This window comes from Siphateles boraxobius, unplaced genomic scaffold, assembly GCF_051911475.1.
Source record: "Siphateles boraxobius isolate OS27281-9 unplaced genomic scaffold, OSU_SipBor_1 41, whole genome shotgun sequence".
Taxonomy (NCBI): domain Eukaryota; kingdom Metazoa; phylum Chordata; class Actinopteri; order Cypriniformes; family Leuciscidae; genus Siphateles; species Siphateles boraxobius.
The window spans coordinates 24347514-24366062 of record NW_027509042.1 but is presented as its reverse complement, the minus strand read 5'-3'; the positions used below and the strand labels follow the sequence as shown (position 1 = coordinate 24366062).

At 37.4% G+C, this 18549-nt stretch overlaps 2 protein-coding genes across 7 annotated transcripts in view; both read right to left on the bottom strand.

Moving 5' to 3' along the window:
* rhbdl3 (rhomboid, veinlet-like 3 (Drosophila)) overlaps positions 1-9696 on the bottom strand; it is a 155074-nt gene extending 145378 nt beyond the window's left edge. The window contains exons 1-3 of one of the 5 annotated variants that reach the window (XM_077199030.1): positions 9578-9696; positions 8910-9333; positions 8734-8757 (exon numbers count right to left, since the gene is read on the bottom strand). In XM_077199030.1, coding sequence (XP_077055145.1) covers positions 8734-8757; positions 8910-9005 — 120 coding nt within the window. In that variant the 5' untranslated portion in view covers positions 9006-9333; positions 9578-9696. The remainder of the gene's footprint in view (positions 1-8733; positions 8758-8909; positions 9334-9577) is intronic. The other 4 variants (XM_077199032.1, XM_077199031.1, XM_077199034.1 and 1 more) reach the window with 4 other exon arrangements.
* Positions 9697-13567: 3871 nt separating this feature from the next.
* Positions 13568-18549, bottom strand: part of tnrc6c2 (trinucleotide repeat containing adaptor 6C2) — a 117560-nt gene continuing 112578 nt past the window's right edge. For both annotated transcript variants that reach the window (XM_077198991.1, XM_077198992.1), the window contains one exon: positions 13568-18503. In XM_077198991.1, the coding sequence (XP_077055106.1) occupies positions 18122-18503 (382 nt within the window). In that variant the 3' untranslated portion in view covers positions 13568-18121. The remainder of the gene's footprint in view (positions 18504-18549) is intronic.

Genomic DNA, 18549 nt, shown 5'->3' with positions numbered 1-18549 from the left:
CCCAGCAAAAGCTAAACAATTAAGTTACACTACAGTTCAAAAGTTGGACTCAGTAAGATATTTAGGCCTGATTTCACAGACAGGGTTTAGATTAAGCCAGGATTAGGCCTTAGTTTAATTAAGAGATTCAAGTACTTTTTATAAACCTGCCTTAAACAGCTCAAAACATGCATTTAGTCTGCGACTGTGAAAACCAGGCCGGTTGCATAAACTGCTAAGACTAGCCTTACATCAATTTTTAAGTTAGTCATCAAGACTTTTTTAAGTCAGTTGCAATGTAGATTGGACTAATTTGATACCCAAAAGTAAGACGGAGTACCCCAAACTAACTGCTAGTTGTTCGTACTAGTTCTTAAGACACAGTCTTAACATAATGGCGATGTTTATGCAACTGGCCCCAGGGGTTAATGTTTTTCAAAGAAGTCTCATTCTCACCCAGGTTGCATTTGTTTATTCCTGTGATGCAAAGTTGAATATTCATCAACCATTACTTCAGTCTTCAGTGTCACATGATCCTTCAAAACCATTCTAATATGATAATCTGATGCTCAAGTGACATTTCTTATTATTATCAATGATGAAAAAAGTTAAGAGCTGCATTTTCTTTCAGGATGCTTTGATGAATAAAAAGTTTATAAGAATAAATGGCATTTATTTTTGTTAACAAAACTTTTTTTTAAATTCTTCTCATATTATTAAATTATTTACCAATTTCAATGCATTACCACAAGGTTTATAGTAAGCAATAAAAAATGAGGATAAAGAGAGAATATATTGTGAATATATTGTTGTGTTCTAGGTGGCACGCAAGTAAGAGCAGCCTAATGGCTATATTGAAGTAAAGATGCATTGACATGGAACTTGTAGTTCAGTGAGTGAGTCATACATTATGTTGATTCAGAAGCCAATTAAAGATATGTCAGAAGGATTTGTGAAGGATTCATAACTGTTGCGGTTGTGAGTCTTTCTGAATGATTCATTAAAGGGTCACTCCACCCATTTGCATTAAGAGGTCCATTGTTAGACAACCAGTCATACTATTGAATGGTCGTGCAACATTCTTTCATTTTCCCCTGAGACGAGAGAAATCTACTATTTACCTTTTTCACTTCCTCCTACAATGACGCAAAAATCGTCATTTGACGTCATTGTAGGAGGAAGTGTAAAAAGGGGGGATTTCTGTATAGACTACAAGCACAAATTCCCACCCTTTCAAACCCGCCCATAGGGGGTTGTGCCTAATGCGCTAACAGAGCTATCACAGATCAGTGGGTGGGACTTCACGTGCAGATACTGAAAGCAATATCAGCCATCTTGTTTATAAGCTAAGCTAACAAGCGCTGTGGATATAGGAAGTTACGACAATGACGGAAGAAACTAAACATGATATGGAATAGAGGATTTTGAAATTCTGCTGCTCGAATCCGCTGTTCGTGGCTATCTTTACGAGCCGCAATATAGTGAAGAGCAGCTGAGGCTGATGGAGGATCAGGAGGCGGCTGCCTGTCGCGGACGAGGAGCCCGGACTGGGTCGAGCTGAGGCGGGCTGCTGGTGTGTGTGCTCTCGCTGTCGCTACGGACACAGATAGAGTCCGTCTGCTGCAGAGAATTTCAACGATCGCAATTTCTCCTGGACGAAATCTCTGAATCAGACGACCACACGGACGTTTGTGTTGTGATGTGAACCATCCTAGTTTCGCCTGACTGAACATCCAGGTATCATGCAATAATTCACCATATAGAAAGAAATACAAACGAGTAATTCACTAATCAGTTTGCCAATGTAACGGGGTTCGTTGTTGTGGGAAGAAGGAGGCTGGAACCGGCGAACATTTGAACGTTTTAATAGTAAAATAAACAAATACAAAACAAAAGTATAAGCCAGCTGGCCACACACAACAGAAACAAAACATAAAATCAGGCCTGTTCCTTTTGTGCTTCCGCTCCTCCGTGAGAGATATGAGACCGCTGCACAGGTGTCATTCATTATCACTCGCGTCGTCCTCTCACGTCCCTCGCCCTCGTCCTGCTCGCCACAGCCAACTGACTAGACATTTTTTGTGAAATGAATTTCAAACTCATTTGGCAGCTAGCCTTCTTGTAGACGGAAGAGTGATTTCTCTGATGTTTGCGCTGTTCTGGATTAGTGGGAGTGGCTTGCGGAGCTGCATTGTGGGAGTTGTTGTCTTACATACAAATGCGCCCCAAAGTTATTTTCTGTCTTTTCTCGGTCAAGAGGGCACCAAATTCAAAATTTCTTTTACATTTCGACTACATATATAACCCACTTTCAATAAAGATTAATGTTGAAATGGGTGGAGTGACCCTTTAAAAAGAGCCAAAGCACAAGTCACGTGTTCATGAATTGGACTACACGAGTCGTGCTGTATGTTTGTGCATGCAGCACGGGAGGAGGAAAAACAGCTGTGATCTGCAACACACTTGTGTGTCATGTCAGCAATATGTAAATACAAGTTATGCCTATCAATAATCTGAATTTGAGAACATTTGCATTGATCTGACAACAAAAGGAACAGAATTTTTTTTTTTACGACTGACTCGCTTACTTCCACTGTCATTAATGTTTTTATCCAAAGCACAATGTAGGCTATTAACTGTGGGGACAGTTATCCTGGAGTGTTTTATTGAATGACTCAATGATAATAATGAGGAATCACAGTTACTCATGGGTTGCCCCTATCTTGAGATTTAACTTGCAACCACCATCTCTGACCACTGGACTGCCTCTTCCCCCACTGATGAGCAGATTCTGATTACACACACTGTGCATATGTGTGTGTGTGTGTGAGAGATAGCTGTGAGCACAATTTACAGCCAAAGTGATGAGAAGAGTAGAGCATGAAAGCAAACAAAGTTCTTTATTTTGGACACACGGCTGTCCAAACGTTTCTCACAGTTTCTCTTTATCATTCACCCTTTCTTCATTCTGGATTCAAGTATGAAGTACCAGAGATTACACAGTACCCTCCTTGCGCCTCAATTAAAACATCAAAGATTAATTTTCGAATTTATGCAGTTCCCTTGGCCCAGTGATCCCACTTCTCAATTCTGATATATCAACACTCATTACACTACATGTCTATCTTAAGGTGACCAGATTTCTGAAATGGAAACCAGGGGCAGTTCAATAGTAAAAATATCATTAAAATTTCACTTGTTATTATCCATGAATTAAAAAATGGGGACACTATGGCCTGGTTTCACAGACAGGGCTTAGAATAAACCAGGATTAGGCCTTAGGTCAGTTAGGAAATTTAAGTAGCTTTTATAAACGTGCCTTAGAAGAAAAAAAAAAACATTATTGATGTGCATCTTAAGACAAACCAATCTCCCTAGAAGAACATTTTTTAGGGGTATACATTTCTTTCCCAGCATGAATATGCCCATGTACAAAAAGAGGTCCAAAAAGTAAAGGTTTATCTGGTCCAAATTGATTGGCCTGCACAAAGACCAGAACAGAACCCCTCTGAACACCTTTTAAGATGAGTTGGAATGCTGACGTTGACCCAGGCCCCACTGCCAGCGTGCCTAACATTACTAAGATGTCTGAAAGAGAGCAGTTCTGTGAATCCATGTTCTAGAAGAAAGCCCTCCCAGAAAAGTAGAATTGGTTATAAAGAGAGAACCTACTACCTTCTCCTCAGGAGACAAAGCATGCCCTTGCTTCTTGACAATCGATTTACACAGGCATCTGAACTGGATGCTACCACATTCTACACTTTCACGCTTCAGAGAGTACTACTGAACTGATATTTCTAGCAACTGTCTATTTTTTTTTGTTCAAACACTCTAGGATTTTTTTTTCACACTTTGTAAGTGGGAGATTCCACTTATTATCACAGTCTTTTTTTAAAGAAGAGTAGTGTCAGAGAAAGAGTGGGCTGTGAAGAAAGACTTGAGCGAGGGAGAGACGAGGAAAGTACTGAAAATAGAATGTGAAGGAGATATTGGACAATCACTTGCTACATGTGTCTGAAAACAGAAACAAGGCCACATGTAGAGATATTTGGCAAACTTTTATCACTAAATGTCGCAGAAACACAAAGAGCTCAGGGACGCACACAATGTATTTGATTCTTATTTGTCAATTGCCCACTGGGACACATAGGGTTGCGTATATGCAAATGGTCCCCTTCACTGTCAGACTCTCTTCTCAGCTTGTAGAATAAGAGATAGGGAGCAGGTGGTGAGCAACAGAACAATAATGGGCCGCCTCTTCAAAACAATACCAGAGAAAGAAGACAGACTATACATTTGATGTTAGATTTTAGATGCCCCTAGTGAAAAAGAAGTACCCTTTAGCATCCCTTTAAAAAAGGGTACTTATTACAGAAATAAAAGATGTTAAAACATTTAAACCGTTAAAAGAATGTACTTGTGCGAAATGAATGTAAAGTTTTCGGACTCTTAACAATGTTAACTGCAATTCAATTATGTAATTTATTATGTATTATAAATGTATATTAAATTCAGTTAGTTCAATGTGAGAAGGCTTTTTTCAACCAACATACGTAAGACTTAAGTGCATATTTATGTGAAATTACATCTATTGTTTTGGAAATATGGTTAAAGTGTACTGCCGAATGTACTGACAAGTACTTATGGTAAACTAAAATATACTTTAATAAAATTTCTATTGAAACTTGTATATCATGTTTTCAAATATTTTTGTAATTACACATTTGTAATGATGAAGTAGCAATTTAGTACATTTAAAATATATAAACTTTAAATGTAATATTAAATAAAGTTCAATATTACTTTTCAAATTTCAATCAGGTATAAATATGTGCTTTAGTATGTTAGTCAAGACAAAAATGTAACGTGATCTCATGAGTATTCGTTTGTATTTTTATTTAAAATGTGGTTCTACCACACATACATTTACTTAAGTTTTCATACACATCGAAAAGTACAATATTGACGTATTGAAAGCACTGAAACGTAAATTATTTACGTATGAACAACTTTTAGACGTACAAATTAGTACGAATCCTTATTTATCAACATTAATTGTGGCATTAATATTTTGATTCTATTGTGTTCAATTGTCATCAATGACATTATGAGATTTATTAAACGCAGTTTACTCATCTACTTTATATGAAACGATAACATTTTGTTCTGTTCTGTGACTTCTGCTGCAAACTCGTTTCGAAAGATTACATATTGTTAAACAAGACTTCAAACCCTTAAAATGAATAGCTTTCTTAGTCATGCTGTGACTGAAAATATAACTAAAAATACCAAAAAAACCGTAACATAAATTCACAAAAGTAATCAATTTTATTTGTGCGATGTAATCCACATATTTAGAATCCAAACGTTTGTAAGGAACAGACCCAAATTCAAGACTTTATTTTGCGATCTTCATTAAACGTTAAATCCTGCACTCATGACAAATCGTAATTTAAACCACTTTTGGTTGCTATATACAATTGGATAGACCTAAAACCAACCAGAACGATGAAGGAGATGACGCTTCAACATTGCTCTGGTATAGTCACCATGTAAAGCTTGCCTCAACGTTTGTGATGTGTGCCTTCGATTTGGAAAAATTGGAAATAGGCTTGAATGGGCTCTTGGCCAGATGGACTTGTAGTCTGTCAGGGTTTTCCTTTTCCCAAGCTAGCACACTTGATTGAGCCAGGCAAAATTACAAAAGAACTCCTGCTGATAACTGGAGTAGCATGGTAAGGTGGGTGGTGCTGTAACAGTCAAACCTGTTAACATGTAATGCCTTTGTTGTAATTATACTACACACTTTGAGGGGGCAACAAGGAGTAATACTCTCAGGTATAAAACAGATGTAAAGAGTAGAAGTAGTAGATTTGTAATGGAGGAGTTTACATGGCTTATGACTGACTATGAAGCAATTGTCCTGATTGGGAAACTTTGAGTGTGAAGCTCAATCGTTAGTAAGCTTTGTTTATTTTCTTATATTTTCTTTTCTTAGACTTTCATTTCTATGTTGTTGGTTCTTGAGTGGTTAAACATGTAAGATCTTTTGTGTGTCTATGAAAGGAATTTTGAAAGATAAAAAAATGCAATGAATGAAAAGTATTTATTTATTGTTTTCTGCATGTCACACACTTGTTAAGGTTGGTAATAAACACTTCCAGAGTACCTTAAACAACATATAGTTAGTGATTCCCACCCTATAAAAACAGATTTGTAGCTAATTCTTTTGCGATATTAAGGACGCAGTTATAGTGCTAGCTTTAGACTCGACCAACCCGAACTCGAATCCGCCTTTTTCCTAACTCATTCTTCTCCCTTTTCCCATAGCATTTAATTTTGGAGAGAAATTTATTTTAAATAAAAATTGAGGAAAATATTTGGAAAGTGTAAATAAATTGGCAAAAGATTATTTAATTATGGGAATAAAGTGGAAAAATGGGTAGTGTTAGGAATAGGTGTAGCTTTAGGGATAGGGACAAAAGAGATAGCATCCATTTATGATATTATTAAATATACTCAATATGTTATTACCGCATACTGTTTTATAATATACTATTATACACTGAGGTGCAAATAATATCTGCCACTATTTACACTAAGTATAAATAACATCTAACAACTATTTACACTTAGTGCAAATAGCATCTAATACCAGTGCAAAGAAAATACTGCTATTTTCACTTAGTGTACATAGTGCCACTGCCGCCTTTTAAATATCCTAAAAAAAAAAAAAACTAATTATGCAGTGTGTGAAATTTAATCAACCAGCTCAGAGCCTAATTTATGGAAAACAACGATAAAATAATTAGTATTGTAACTAAGTTGATAAACTAAATATGTCAGTGAACTGATTTATTTACTGCTTTGCAGTCATGAAACTTAATTAATTGGGACATAAGCTAACATTCAGTGATATAAAAAGAGATTTGTAATTGATCCGCAATGAGTCTTTTAACATCTTTCCATGTTTATGGATTCGTTTTTTGGATGCAGTGAGTTAATAAGTTGTCAGAAATAAACAAGACATTTTCTGTCACTGGTAACCTTTCTAAGAATGCAATCATCTGATGCTGACAGCTTTTCATCGTCAGGTTTGAGCATATGAATATGTATGTGTGAATTATCAATTGTTTGTACCCTAACATTGTGGCATATAACAGCCCAGCTCCTCCTCTTTTTCATTAGTTTGTTACATCTGCGATCACTGAAGTGTGTTCTTGGCCTTTAGATCCCACAATGCCTCCAATTTACAGCCTTGCAGGGCAGTGACCCCAAAACTGGATGAGACCCCAGAAGGCAGGCCACTTAAGGGACTCAGACTGTTGTCGGCTAAATAAAGGGAGCGAAGTGAGAGGCCCACTTGTAAGGGAGCCCCCTCCCTCCCCTATCCAGCTGAGATGGAGAGGGTCAGCCAGGAGCCTTCTGCACCCTTACAGCTCTCATTCTCTGTTCACGTCTGCCACCCTTCTTAACCCTAAAATCTCCCTTTCCCTTCATATTGATATCTGTCTCTCTCTTCTTCTGAATTTGGGCCCCCTTCATCCTTCATGTTGCTGTCTTTATCCCAGGGGAGTATGTGTGGGGGGTCAGGGTTAGGCAGGTGCAGAGCCAGTGAGAGAGACTGAAAGCAAGATAAAGAAGGGGCAGACGGTGGACCGCTCTCCGTCTGTCACCCAGCTCTGTTTCACTAACTACCCCCCCTCCCAATGCAAGATTCAGAGTAGACTAGACTACACAACTCTAACCAGGATACTGAATATGTACCTTGGAAATGATTGCAGACCGATATTTTGAGATTTTTCCGCATCAACCAATATCAGTGTTGTCAAAGTTATGTTCTATTTAGTTTCACTTTCATAGTTTGTTTCTCTTCAGTTACTTGTTTCCTTTGTTCTAGTTTCCTGACAGTCATTAGTTGTCATTGACATTCATTAATGAGCACACCTGTCTGTATTTAGTTCATCACCTTGTCTATTCAAGTTCCTCATTTTCTTTCTTTCCGTGTCCGGTATTGTTTGTGCCATTAAAATCTGACTCGTGTTTGCCCTTTCTAAATAAACATTGTTGTTATTTTGAACCACTTAATCGACCTTTCTCATCATTGGACTTGATTCATGACACATGTCCACTTTGTCAATTAACAGAAATGATCATTTCCACACTTTGTCAGATCCAAATTGGCCATTTTGTCAAAGCATTTTCTGTTTTTTTGCTTGTTTTTGTTTTCTTTATTTAGCAACTTAATGTTCCACGATTATGAACCTTTTAAATTCCATTTCAATTAAATTAATCACTTGAATTGAGATAAAAAGAAAAAGAAATAGGATACAGATCTGTGTTAGCATGACAAAGCCATATATACATTTTTAAAATAGGTTGATGATTTACATTCTAGGCCTTACACAGACATAAGTTATAACTCATGACTTGAAAGAGAACCAATTCATTCTTACACAGAATTTTATCCAATCATGCTGTGTACATTTAATTTACTATCACTGAATTGTATTACAGTAGTACTGGCACTTTATTTGCAATTGAAAAAGCAATATTGGCCAACCATTACCAGATCAGATATACCCTCAGATATACCCCCCTCCCCCTTCATTCTACTACTTTATATCATTTTATTAAACAATGTTATCAATTATAGTCATATTATTAAACAGGACATGGCCTGCACTGCACATGTACAGAGTTACACCTAACCAACAGACAAATACAGTCAAGAAACAAGAGCAGAAATCCTACCTTGTCAAAAAGAGACTTCCATTGCTGAGAGAAGCATTTGTGTAAGACAGAGAAAGAGGGAGGAGAAAGGAATGAACAGAGATATAACTGAGAAAAAGATGACCAACCTTAAATTAATCTCTGTTCTTTGCTGTTTTTCAAAAACATAAATCATACATCTGCACATTGTCACTTACGTCCTCTGGAGCTACAGGAAGGACATCAGTGCTCTCCAGCACCTCGATCTCTTCTCCCTCTGCGTGAGCAGCGACGGCTGGGGATGAGTTCACCATAGCCCCTCTGCTCCCTTCAAAAAACAATTATCTCCTCTCATAAAGTTCTGCCACGATGTCTTCTACATATATCCATATGGTTTTGACAACTCATAACTTCCTGAAGAGCTAAATAGGCACTATTCCAGATCTGTCATACGAATATCCTATGGCAATTGAGTTTATCCCAAACTAAGTGGGTACGTGGAACTCTTCCTCGCTTCCATATTTTAATTACAGGATGTTTTAGACACTTTAAATCCACAGCACGTCACACATAAGTTCGCGTTAGATTTTTAAACACGTCTGTCTTTCCCAGTAGCGTCGGGCTTCATCCTTAAACAGTCACCTGCAAGAGAAATAGTAATTCTTTCTCAAATACCTTGGCACCCTGTGTGTTAGATTATTACCATCCAGTGTCGTGCCTGGCATGATTTTGCTCTAGCAAAAGGTATTGGCACCAAACAGAATGCGATAAACAAAACGCTCAGGTCAGCAGCGGCTTGTGTTTATCGTACCAACGTTAAACCACGCAAGACTAAAAACAAGACAGTGTGAAATGCGTAAGTGTTAATTTGTGGTGCGTCATGTACCTTGCTGTTCTTTCGCATCCTCTACGCGTGCCAGCAGTGCCCGAGAGGAGAGACTCCTGCCAGCATCCACAGAGCGCTTTGCCAAAGTTCACTGTGACCGAGATGAGCACAGCCAGCATGGGGAGGTAAGTGAAAGGCACCCGCCTCCTTTTAATGATCCTCGTCATGTGGTCGATTTTACAAGTGTTGTCTCAAATGATGAGAGGTGAACATGGATGATGTTGGGGGAATGATTTCTTCCATCATGTTCGGTTGTGTAGTTTGTCTTTTGCGGTTATTGCACTTGGATTTGTTTACTGGATGAATAAATCTATTTATAGCGACCAGAGTAATTTAAAACAAACGGACTAGTCATGTGGTTCTGAATATAAGCAGGCTCAGCAGAAGACAATTTCAAACCAAGCAGCTTTCTGTTGGCCATTGGCGTGGAGAATTCGCGTGACCAGATTGAACCCGTTGCGAAATCTGCATGTGGAATTCTCGACCGTGAAAATGTCACCACATCTTTATTCAACGGTAAATTAAAGATGTCACACCTTTGTTTGGTGATTTTTTGCAGTAAAAATGTAGTCTTTGTAATAGGAATCCGTGTAAATTAACATTTTAATTAAGAGATTTCCAGCAGATTTAGCACTGGGTTGTCCAAAAGAAAGCTTGTTGGAACGTGAATTATGTGTGAGGTATATCCATTACTACACTGGTGTCTCCGGTGAGATTCTGAAGTGTGCATCTGAGTGAATGATTCAATGACTCATTCATAATACACAAAAAGTTACTTGTTGCCATCTACTGGTTTAATAAGTGAACCTGCAAACAATGTCACGTTAAAAATACCCACCACTAATACATATTGACAACAACTTGGAACTTAATAAACTTCAGACTAGCCGTGATATAGTGAAATGTCCCAGTGATTCTCAGTAATCGAATTTAAGGAGAAGTGTTGGATATTTTTAAAGTAATACCACACTAACCATCATAATGTTGTTCTGACTATCTGCAGGGCTGGGATTAGGCCTACCTGTGGCCTTGTGCCTGTCAGCTAAAATCTTATCTAGAATTATATAATTTTCTCTAATTAACCACTTTTAAAATGAATATGGAAATCCAACACTTTTTTTTTTCTACAGTAGCTACTAAGCATGATTTTGCACAATATGCAGTGCACAGTATCTCTTGGCACTGGTCCTGAGGATGTATTTCCATGGTAACGTATAGACTGTAGTTATTTATAGCATATAACACCTACACACACATTTTAGACTTGTGACTTTCTCTATACAATTGTCAAGCATATTCCAAAAAAAAGGAAAAAAGTGAAAGCTGATAGAAGAGAGTAAAAAATGCACCATTACATTATTAGACCTACATAATTATTCACCCTCATGTATGTGAATATGATATATGTCTGTTGCTGAAATGAAGTATAAAGATTATTGACAAACACCTGTATGTTTATGCTATTAAGATTACAAAAATGAGTCTCAAGGGCCTGATGGGTACTTGTAAATACTTGATGCTGCCTGTGGTGAGGAGAGACTAGAGTATAGAAATTAATGTAGCTCAATACTGCCTTCTTGTGTATAGTTGCTATAAGTGCAATAGAAGAACCAGAAAATCTCTTCTACTGTAGGCCTATATGATTTTGTCATGTGGGAAATGCTTTATTTAAAGCAATTTACACCAATATATTTTAAATTGTTATTTAGAGAGACTGTAGAAAGCCAATACTAGCGTTTAATTTTTGAATTCTGTATTCCTGTCCCTTAGCAGTAGGTTCAGGTAGAGTTAACATGATAGTAATTTTTCAAAAGTTCTATACCTAAGGCAATGCAAAATCGAACCACAATAATCAAAGGCTGAAGCACGTTAGCGTTTGCATGTGCCTTTCAGCTACATAATTTATTCTCAGTATTTACCCTTAGTAATATTTTCCCCATAATTTTTGTTTTTACACAAAAACATGACAAGTATTTTTTAGAAAAACTCTTAAAAACGGCATGCTTTATCTCAGTACCCTTTTCCCAGAGAATGAATTAATAATTTCTGACTGCTAACAAAGTCCCAGTGAAGGCAAGTCAAAAAGGCATCTTTTTTTTTTTTTGGTCATTCAAGTACAGCTAGAATCTAATTTAAATAATAAAATATATAAAAGCGGCTTGTTAATCTCACATTTCAAAATCAGCAATAAAATTGGACATACCGCTAGATGTCAGTATAAGTTTGACTGAGTTTTAGTCAGCATGACTACCATATCGGCCAGCATATAAACCTCTTACAGGTTTATAAGGAACTCCACAGAGAGTTTCAAGAAAATTCTACTCAAATGTTGACTAAATGGAGTGTACATGGAATAGTAGCCCACAGCATAAATAAAACATAAACAGTTCAAGAGAAAAAAATGCTGTTTATTAATATAGGCTGAAATAATCTCCATACCACATGGAAAGACTTTTTCGGTGCAAGTCCTCAACGAGCCAGCAACATTGTTAAATCTCAGTACAGTCATGTTCTTAATATCTGAACAATAAAGAGAAACAATTAAATTCCCACTCACAAAACCCTGCACAACACATCATTCCATTTAAACGCTAGAATGTCACGGATTGGCATAAACCCACAGTGCTTGGTTGATGATGCTCCTTGGTTGAGAGACACAGAGCATGGTGATGACACAATAAAATCTGCTCATTCAAATCAGAACTCGTACAAAGAAAACTTGTAACAAGCGTATGAACCCCCCACCAATAAGATCCTTGTGAGAATAGCATGACCGGACATACTGTCCCCTCAAACTTTTGTGCATAGATTCTTAATCCTTTCACAACATTTTAATTCTTCATAATTTAGTCTTAAACCTAGATGGAGTATTTTCAACCCACACTCAAAAAACTAGTAAGAAAATCTGGTAGGAGTTCAAGTTCTATGTGTTGATCTACAATTCTTAGGCCTTTGCATACAGGCCTCTACTTAATTTCTAAAACAAGAAAAGACAAGAGGATGGAATATCTCGTTGAGATACATCAAGCAAGGTAAAATCAAACAGTGGTAGGTCTTTCCACAACCTAACCAATAAACAAAACTGTATTGGTACATAAAGCGATAGATACAAACAAACATTTTAAATGGTAAGCACTCCACTTCAAGAAATATAACACATAGGTTCATTCTAATATTTGGTAAATGTGTGTCTGCTACGGATTAAAATTAAAAAAAGACATTTTTTTAAATCCATAACCTTCAGTGCTTCGAGCTTGATTTCTGTCAACATCTTTTGTCCTCTTTTCATCAACTGATTTGTTAAATTCTCAGTATACTCAACATCATAACAGTGGAACTGGAACTCTGGACCTCTAATCTTCCTGAGAAAATATCCAAGTCCATTGTCAGTGTGCAAGACAATGACAGAATTATGTTGCTTTTACAGAAACGAAAATTTAAAAACATTTTGGCATAAGTTCAACCAACAAGAACAATAATGTAATTCATAAGCAAAATTCAACGCAACACTGAAACAATCCCAGAGTTCAGCAAGTAGCATATGTCTTCATTTAAAAAGTTTTTTTTCTTATTTTTTATTTTATTTATTTGATGGAAGATGCGATTGTAATTGTAGTTTTATTTTTCTTGCATTCTTGTAGTAAATTCCATTGCTTTTTTTGTTTTTGACATTTCTGAAAATTCCATCATATGTAAACGGCAGGTAGTTTTGAAAAGAAAAAAATAATTTCACAGAATGGAAGAGATAGGCACCTTTTGAAATGAGTCAGAATCTCACTAACTCACATCTGTTTATCTTTACTGTTCATGAATGTTACTGCTTCTCTACTAACTTTCTCATTATGGCCAAAGTTAATTTTTTTTTATCTTCTTTTTTTCATTATTATTGTTAAGTATTCTTTTTAAATAATGCAACTGATATGATGCAAAACTCTTAATTCCAAAATCATAAGGAAATATTCCACAATAAAAGCCACTATGAGGATACAATTTTACCGGTTTTTAATATTTTAAGATGAAAATGAATCCATAAAATTCCTTGAGTAAACATTAACACATGAATTGTCCTCATCTCCCCTGCGGTTTTCAGTTGTTTTTATTTTCCTTTTTATTTGTATAGTTGAGCAAGGGGAAAAAGACAATCAGTGCAACGCTGGATTGAAACCATGTTGGGACATTTTTTAAAACACAAACACACAAATAACGGAGACAGTACAACACTAAATGGATCATAATTGCAGGCAGTCGCTACGTGACAAGGAGAAGTGATTAGATTTCACATACAGAACCATTCAAACACATTTTTCAACAGCTTTTTTTCTTTCTAATGAAGAATGTTCAACCTTTTGAGCATGTTATCAAATACCTAAAAAAAGTCAGTCCCTAACAAAAATGTAAGAAAAAATAAATTCACATTTTGCAATTGGCGCGCTTCAATTCAAGTATTGTTGAAGATATTTCTTTTGATATGTTTATGATTTTTCATTCTTTGCCTAGAGACATAAACATTGTTTAGAATCATGGGTTTCATCACAACGATTGAAGGTATACACAAAACACTGCATGTACATCCTGTGTCATTTCATTTAAAACAACTTTAGTAAGACTGTTTGGTTCAGATCATTGATCACTCTTTTTTTCTTTCTCTCAGATGACACACGGTAAGGATCAAGGTCTATTGCTTATTTCAAATTGTATTTTTCCCAGTAGTTTTAAAAGAGAAGGATTCAGAGATCTGATAGCATTTTTCTTTATAATGAACATGATAATGTTTAACTGTAGTCATAGTCTACCTATGCTGGTGTCACCAGAGACTTCCTGTGATTTTTGACTGCTTGGAATTACAGCCACATTGTGGTTCACTGTCAGTCAGCTGAGACTGAGTTTGGAACAAGGCAGTTACACACAGGCAACTGTGACCCCCCACCCCCCAGAAATTGAAAAAAAAAGAAGAAAAAAAATCAATGATCAACTTTAGCATCTTAAGACATCTTTTGAAATGTCTTTCACCCCCCCCCCCCCAAAAAAGAAGATAAAAGGTTTATACAGCATAAAGGCCCGGAATGAACTGAGACTGAGATGGAAATGTACAGTTCAGGGCACAACTTTACACACAAACAGTTAATACAGCATACACAAAAGGCACTCCAGCTAGCTGTCAACCTTCAGAACCTGACCAGCTAACAGGAGATAATATCAGCAAGAAGTGCATTTTTAAATGTTATGGATCTTTTTTGTTCTTCATTGTTTACGTATTTCTGTCAAACTTTTTTTTTTTTTTTTTTTTTTTTTAAAGATACTAAAATGCCATTTCATTTTTGGTATTCAAAAAAAGTACCAGGGATAACTCATTATCTGTACGCCATTGGCACACCATAATCCCCAATGCTGTTAAAGTTCTTGCTTGATATAAAGGATTCTTCCAATGACAGCAACACGATTATCACAAATAATCAGCATGAGGTGACAAATATATCTGACGCATATCCTCAACCACTTTTAAACCCAATCCCACCTCAAACACACACGAATCGTCAAAGTGCCTCCAAACAGAAGTGCATTACAACAAAACAACATTGGAATTTCAAATGTGAAGTAAGCTATGCCACAGTGTACTGTATATATATATTTAAGTATACATTGGCACATGAGACCATGAGGGGAATTCAACAACCAGCAGCAGAGAGGTAAGATACACAGGTCCCATTTACTGTATAAACAAACTGATGGCTCTGCAGCAGTCCCTGTTCAGAAGGATTGAGAAGACCCAAACTAGCCAGCCTCCTAATTGTACTGCCCCACTGATAAATATCCTCATGCATTTCTTTTAATGTACGCTTCGTAACCTTTTACACTTCAGTTAACGTGTAAAACCGCTTACAGACGAGTAATCTTCAAAATATCAACTTTCACTAAACATACATTTAGTTCTTCTTGTCATGTCCTGAGATTGTACTTAAATGAGATTAATCAAATTCAGCAGAATTAGGCTTAGTGTCAAACATCCTAAATTTATTAGGATTACAATGGCCTTGAGTGTGTAAGAAAGTATTACGGGAGGACTGCAAGATATTTTCAACTTCCTTTCAAAGCCACAGATTGGCACAGGGCGGACATTACGTGCCCATCTTCTCTAACTTTGCATAGTGACAGCATCGCGTGTGCTGTAGTTATAGAGCCAGTGGCAGAAAGAGTCTGTCCATAGAAACACTGCTCGGACAGGGCTTTTCAAGTACGGACGGCTTGTCTCGATAACATGGTTGGCTTAACCGAGGCCACACAGGAGAGAGAGGATGTTAGCAGCTGAGTTAGAGGTGGGACACCCAGGGTGAGGTCAAGCACACATATACACATTCTAAATGACATAAGAACACTGTTAACAACAAAAACAAATGACCTTTGACATGAAATAAACAAATATGGTCCACATCATCAATCTTTTTTTGCATTCGTTACACAGGACAGGTATCTGCATATGAGCACTGCAGGCAGTTAAAGATCCATAAAGCAATTCCATTCAGTCTAAAAAAAATCATGCAAGTCTACTGTACGTGAGGGACTGTGTGGGGATGAATGCATGAGAAGTGTGATGTCATCCATAGAAGGAACGGGAGGACTTTTGAAGATCCGTACCCAAGTACTACTACAAGTACGCCAATGATGAAAGATGCCGCCAACATCCATATGGCATCATAACTATCCTGCATTCCATTGTACGAAGTGCACAAAGAGAGTTGCTATGGAGAATTGAACATCCTCCGATCAGTTTCCACATCGAGGCACTAGCACACCACCTCCTTTTCAAATCCAATCCAATCAAGGTACCTTCTCTACCTTCAGGGTAAAGACTTTTGACTATTTCAGTAACAATAACATTCACTTTGATAGAGAGGAGAAAAACAAAACAAGTAAAGACACAAAAAAACATACATTGCAAGTTTAATTTGATTGTAGAGTTTGTTCTTCCCTTCATTTTGAAATGTTTTTTTTCTGGACTCAAGCTTCTGGGCCAGAGATGGACTTTTTTGAATACCATTGGTACCAAAAAAAAAAAAGCAAAAGAAAAAAAAAAGCCAAAAGTTGCCATAAGAAGTTTTTTGTTTTTTTGTTATTTACTATATGCTCCATTATCTGATTTATTGGCTTCACAGAAGGAGCATCAACCTTGTAATAAGTGCTATGATAATACCCCTCTAAGAATAGACTTAGAAAACGTGGATGTCTTTTAAGTTTGTACCAAATGCAAGGATCTCTTATTCTGTACTGCATTAAGAGAAACGCATTGTATTTGGTATTGTGCCTGACTCCTGTGCCATGTGTCTCCACTCTGGATTCCGTTTCTGTTTGGTGAAGAAGTGGCCGGGAGACTGTGAGATCCACACATGCAGTTTTAAACCGCATGAAGTGACGTCAAACACAATTAACAGTTTCTCCTTTCCACACAAATACCGAACAGCCAGCGAGACAGACAAACAGACAGAGGCTGTGGGAAAATTAGTCCAAAGGTTAAATTCTTCAGAAGTCTTCAAGAAAAGAAGAAAAAAAGCAGTCTTAAGTTTCAGTAAGCTTCAGTGTGGACAGAAGAAAGGGTCTCTGGCTTCTATTGCACAATGCATCAGAACTGAGTTTCTTCTCTTTGTTGTATCGCAATAAAAATGACGACCACACAGTAACTGAATAACTTTTGATTGATTCAGCACTGATGTCCATTAGGTATAATTAAAAAAGCCTCCACTGAGTGTTTTTAACAGTGGTTTTGTACTCGCATACAGTTGCTTGGTCAAGTTCCAGCAGACACTCTGACATTCATTGATCTAAATCAAAGCTTAACATCCACTTTTTTTTTAACCATACAAAAAAAAAAACTGCCATGAGTAAATAGAAATCATAGAGCAGTGCAGCTCCCTTTTGTAAAACTAAAAGAATTAAAGAACAAATATCATTGGTGATTAGTCATGATGGCAGGCCACTGCTAAGAGTGTTCTTCTCATTTGCTCTGGCCTATTCGCTGGCTCAGAAACAGAACTGTGCAAGTTACAAAGTATTTTTTTTTGTTGGTTTTATAAAATACTGGTTTTTAAGGAGGACCTGGAGAGAGAGCACTTACGGCTAATATAAGAAGATTCTGAAGAAAAGATGCAAAGTTTAAAACCAAAAAAGTACCAGGATAATTCCAATCATCAGAACAGTGCCGTTATAGGGAAAGGTGTCATGAGGTCTCACTGTGCCTGGGTCACTTTCAGATGGCTGCCTCGTTGATGGCTTCTCCTGAACAACACTTTGGAGCAAAAACAACCTTTGGAAATAAAAAAAGCATCAAAAGGCTTCTGCTTCTATTGATTCTGGCTTCTCAATGTCTTTGCACACCAAGAACAAGATACACGAACACAACAAACAGTATGACGTAAAAACCAGGTTTGCAGCTTTGTCTCACTCTAAATCTCCATTACAGCTCCACAAAAAGTGATAATCGCCACATTGATTTGCTTGGGTTTAGATCCAGTACTTCTTTTGACTTTGTCGGTTTATGATGTCCGATACATCCTACATGCTCTCTCCACTCAGCAGGTCTCCCGGGAGCAAGGTGTTAATTGGGATAGGGCTGCCAATTACCCTAGCATCGTCTCCATTTGGGGGAGCCCATAAATTGGAGTACTGCGGCACACCGCCCCAAAGCATGTCGCCACCGTTTCTGCTGCTACTGTTCCCGGTACTGCATACTGTCTTGGTACCTCCTCCACCCCCGCTCCAGAGGCCTGTGGGGTGGCTGGCTGCAGTGTTGCCCAGCCGGGGTTGATTGGAGCCTGGTGCTGGGCTGGCCTGCCAGCTAGTGGTGGGGGTAAGGGCCTGGCCCTGTGCAAAGAAGCGGTTCACATCGTCCTCACCGGCAAACTCTGCCAGGATGGTAGTGTTACCCAGCACACACCTTGGAAGAAAAATAGTTGGAATGGATTCAAGTATTAAATAGATTT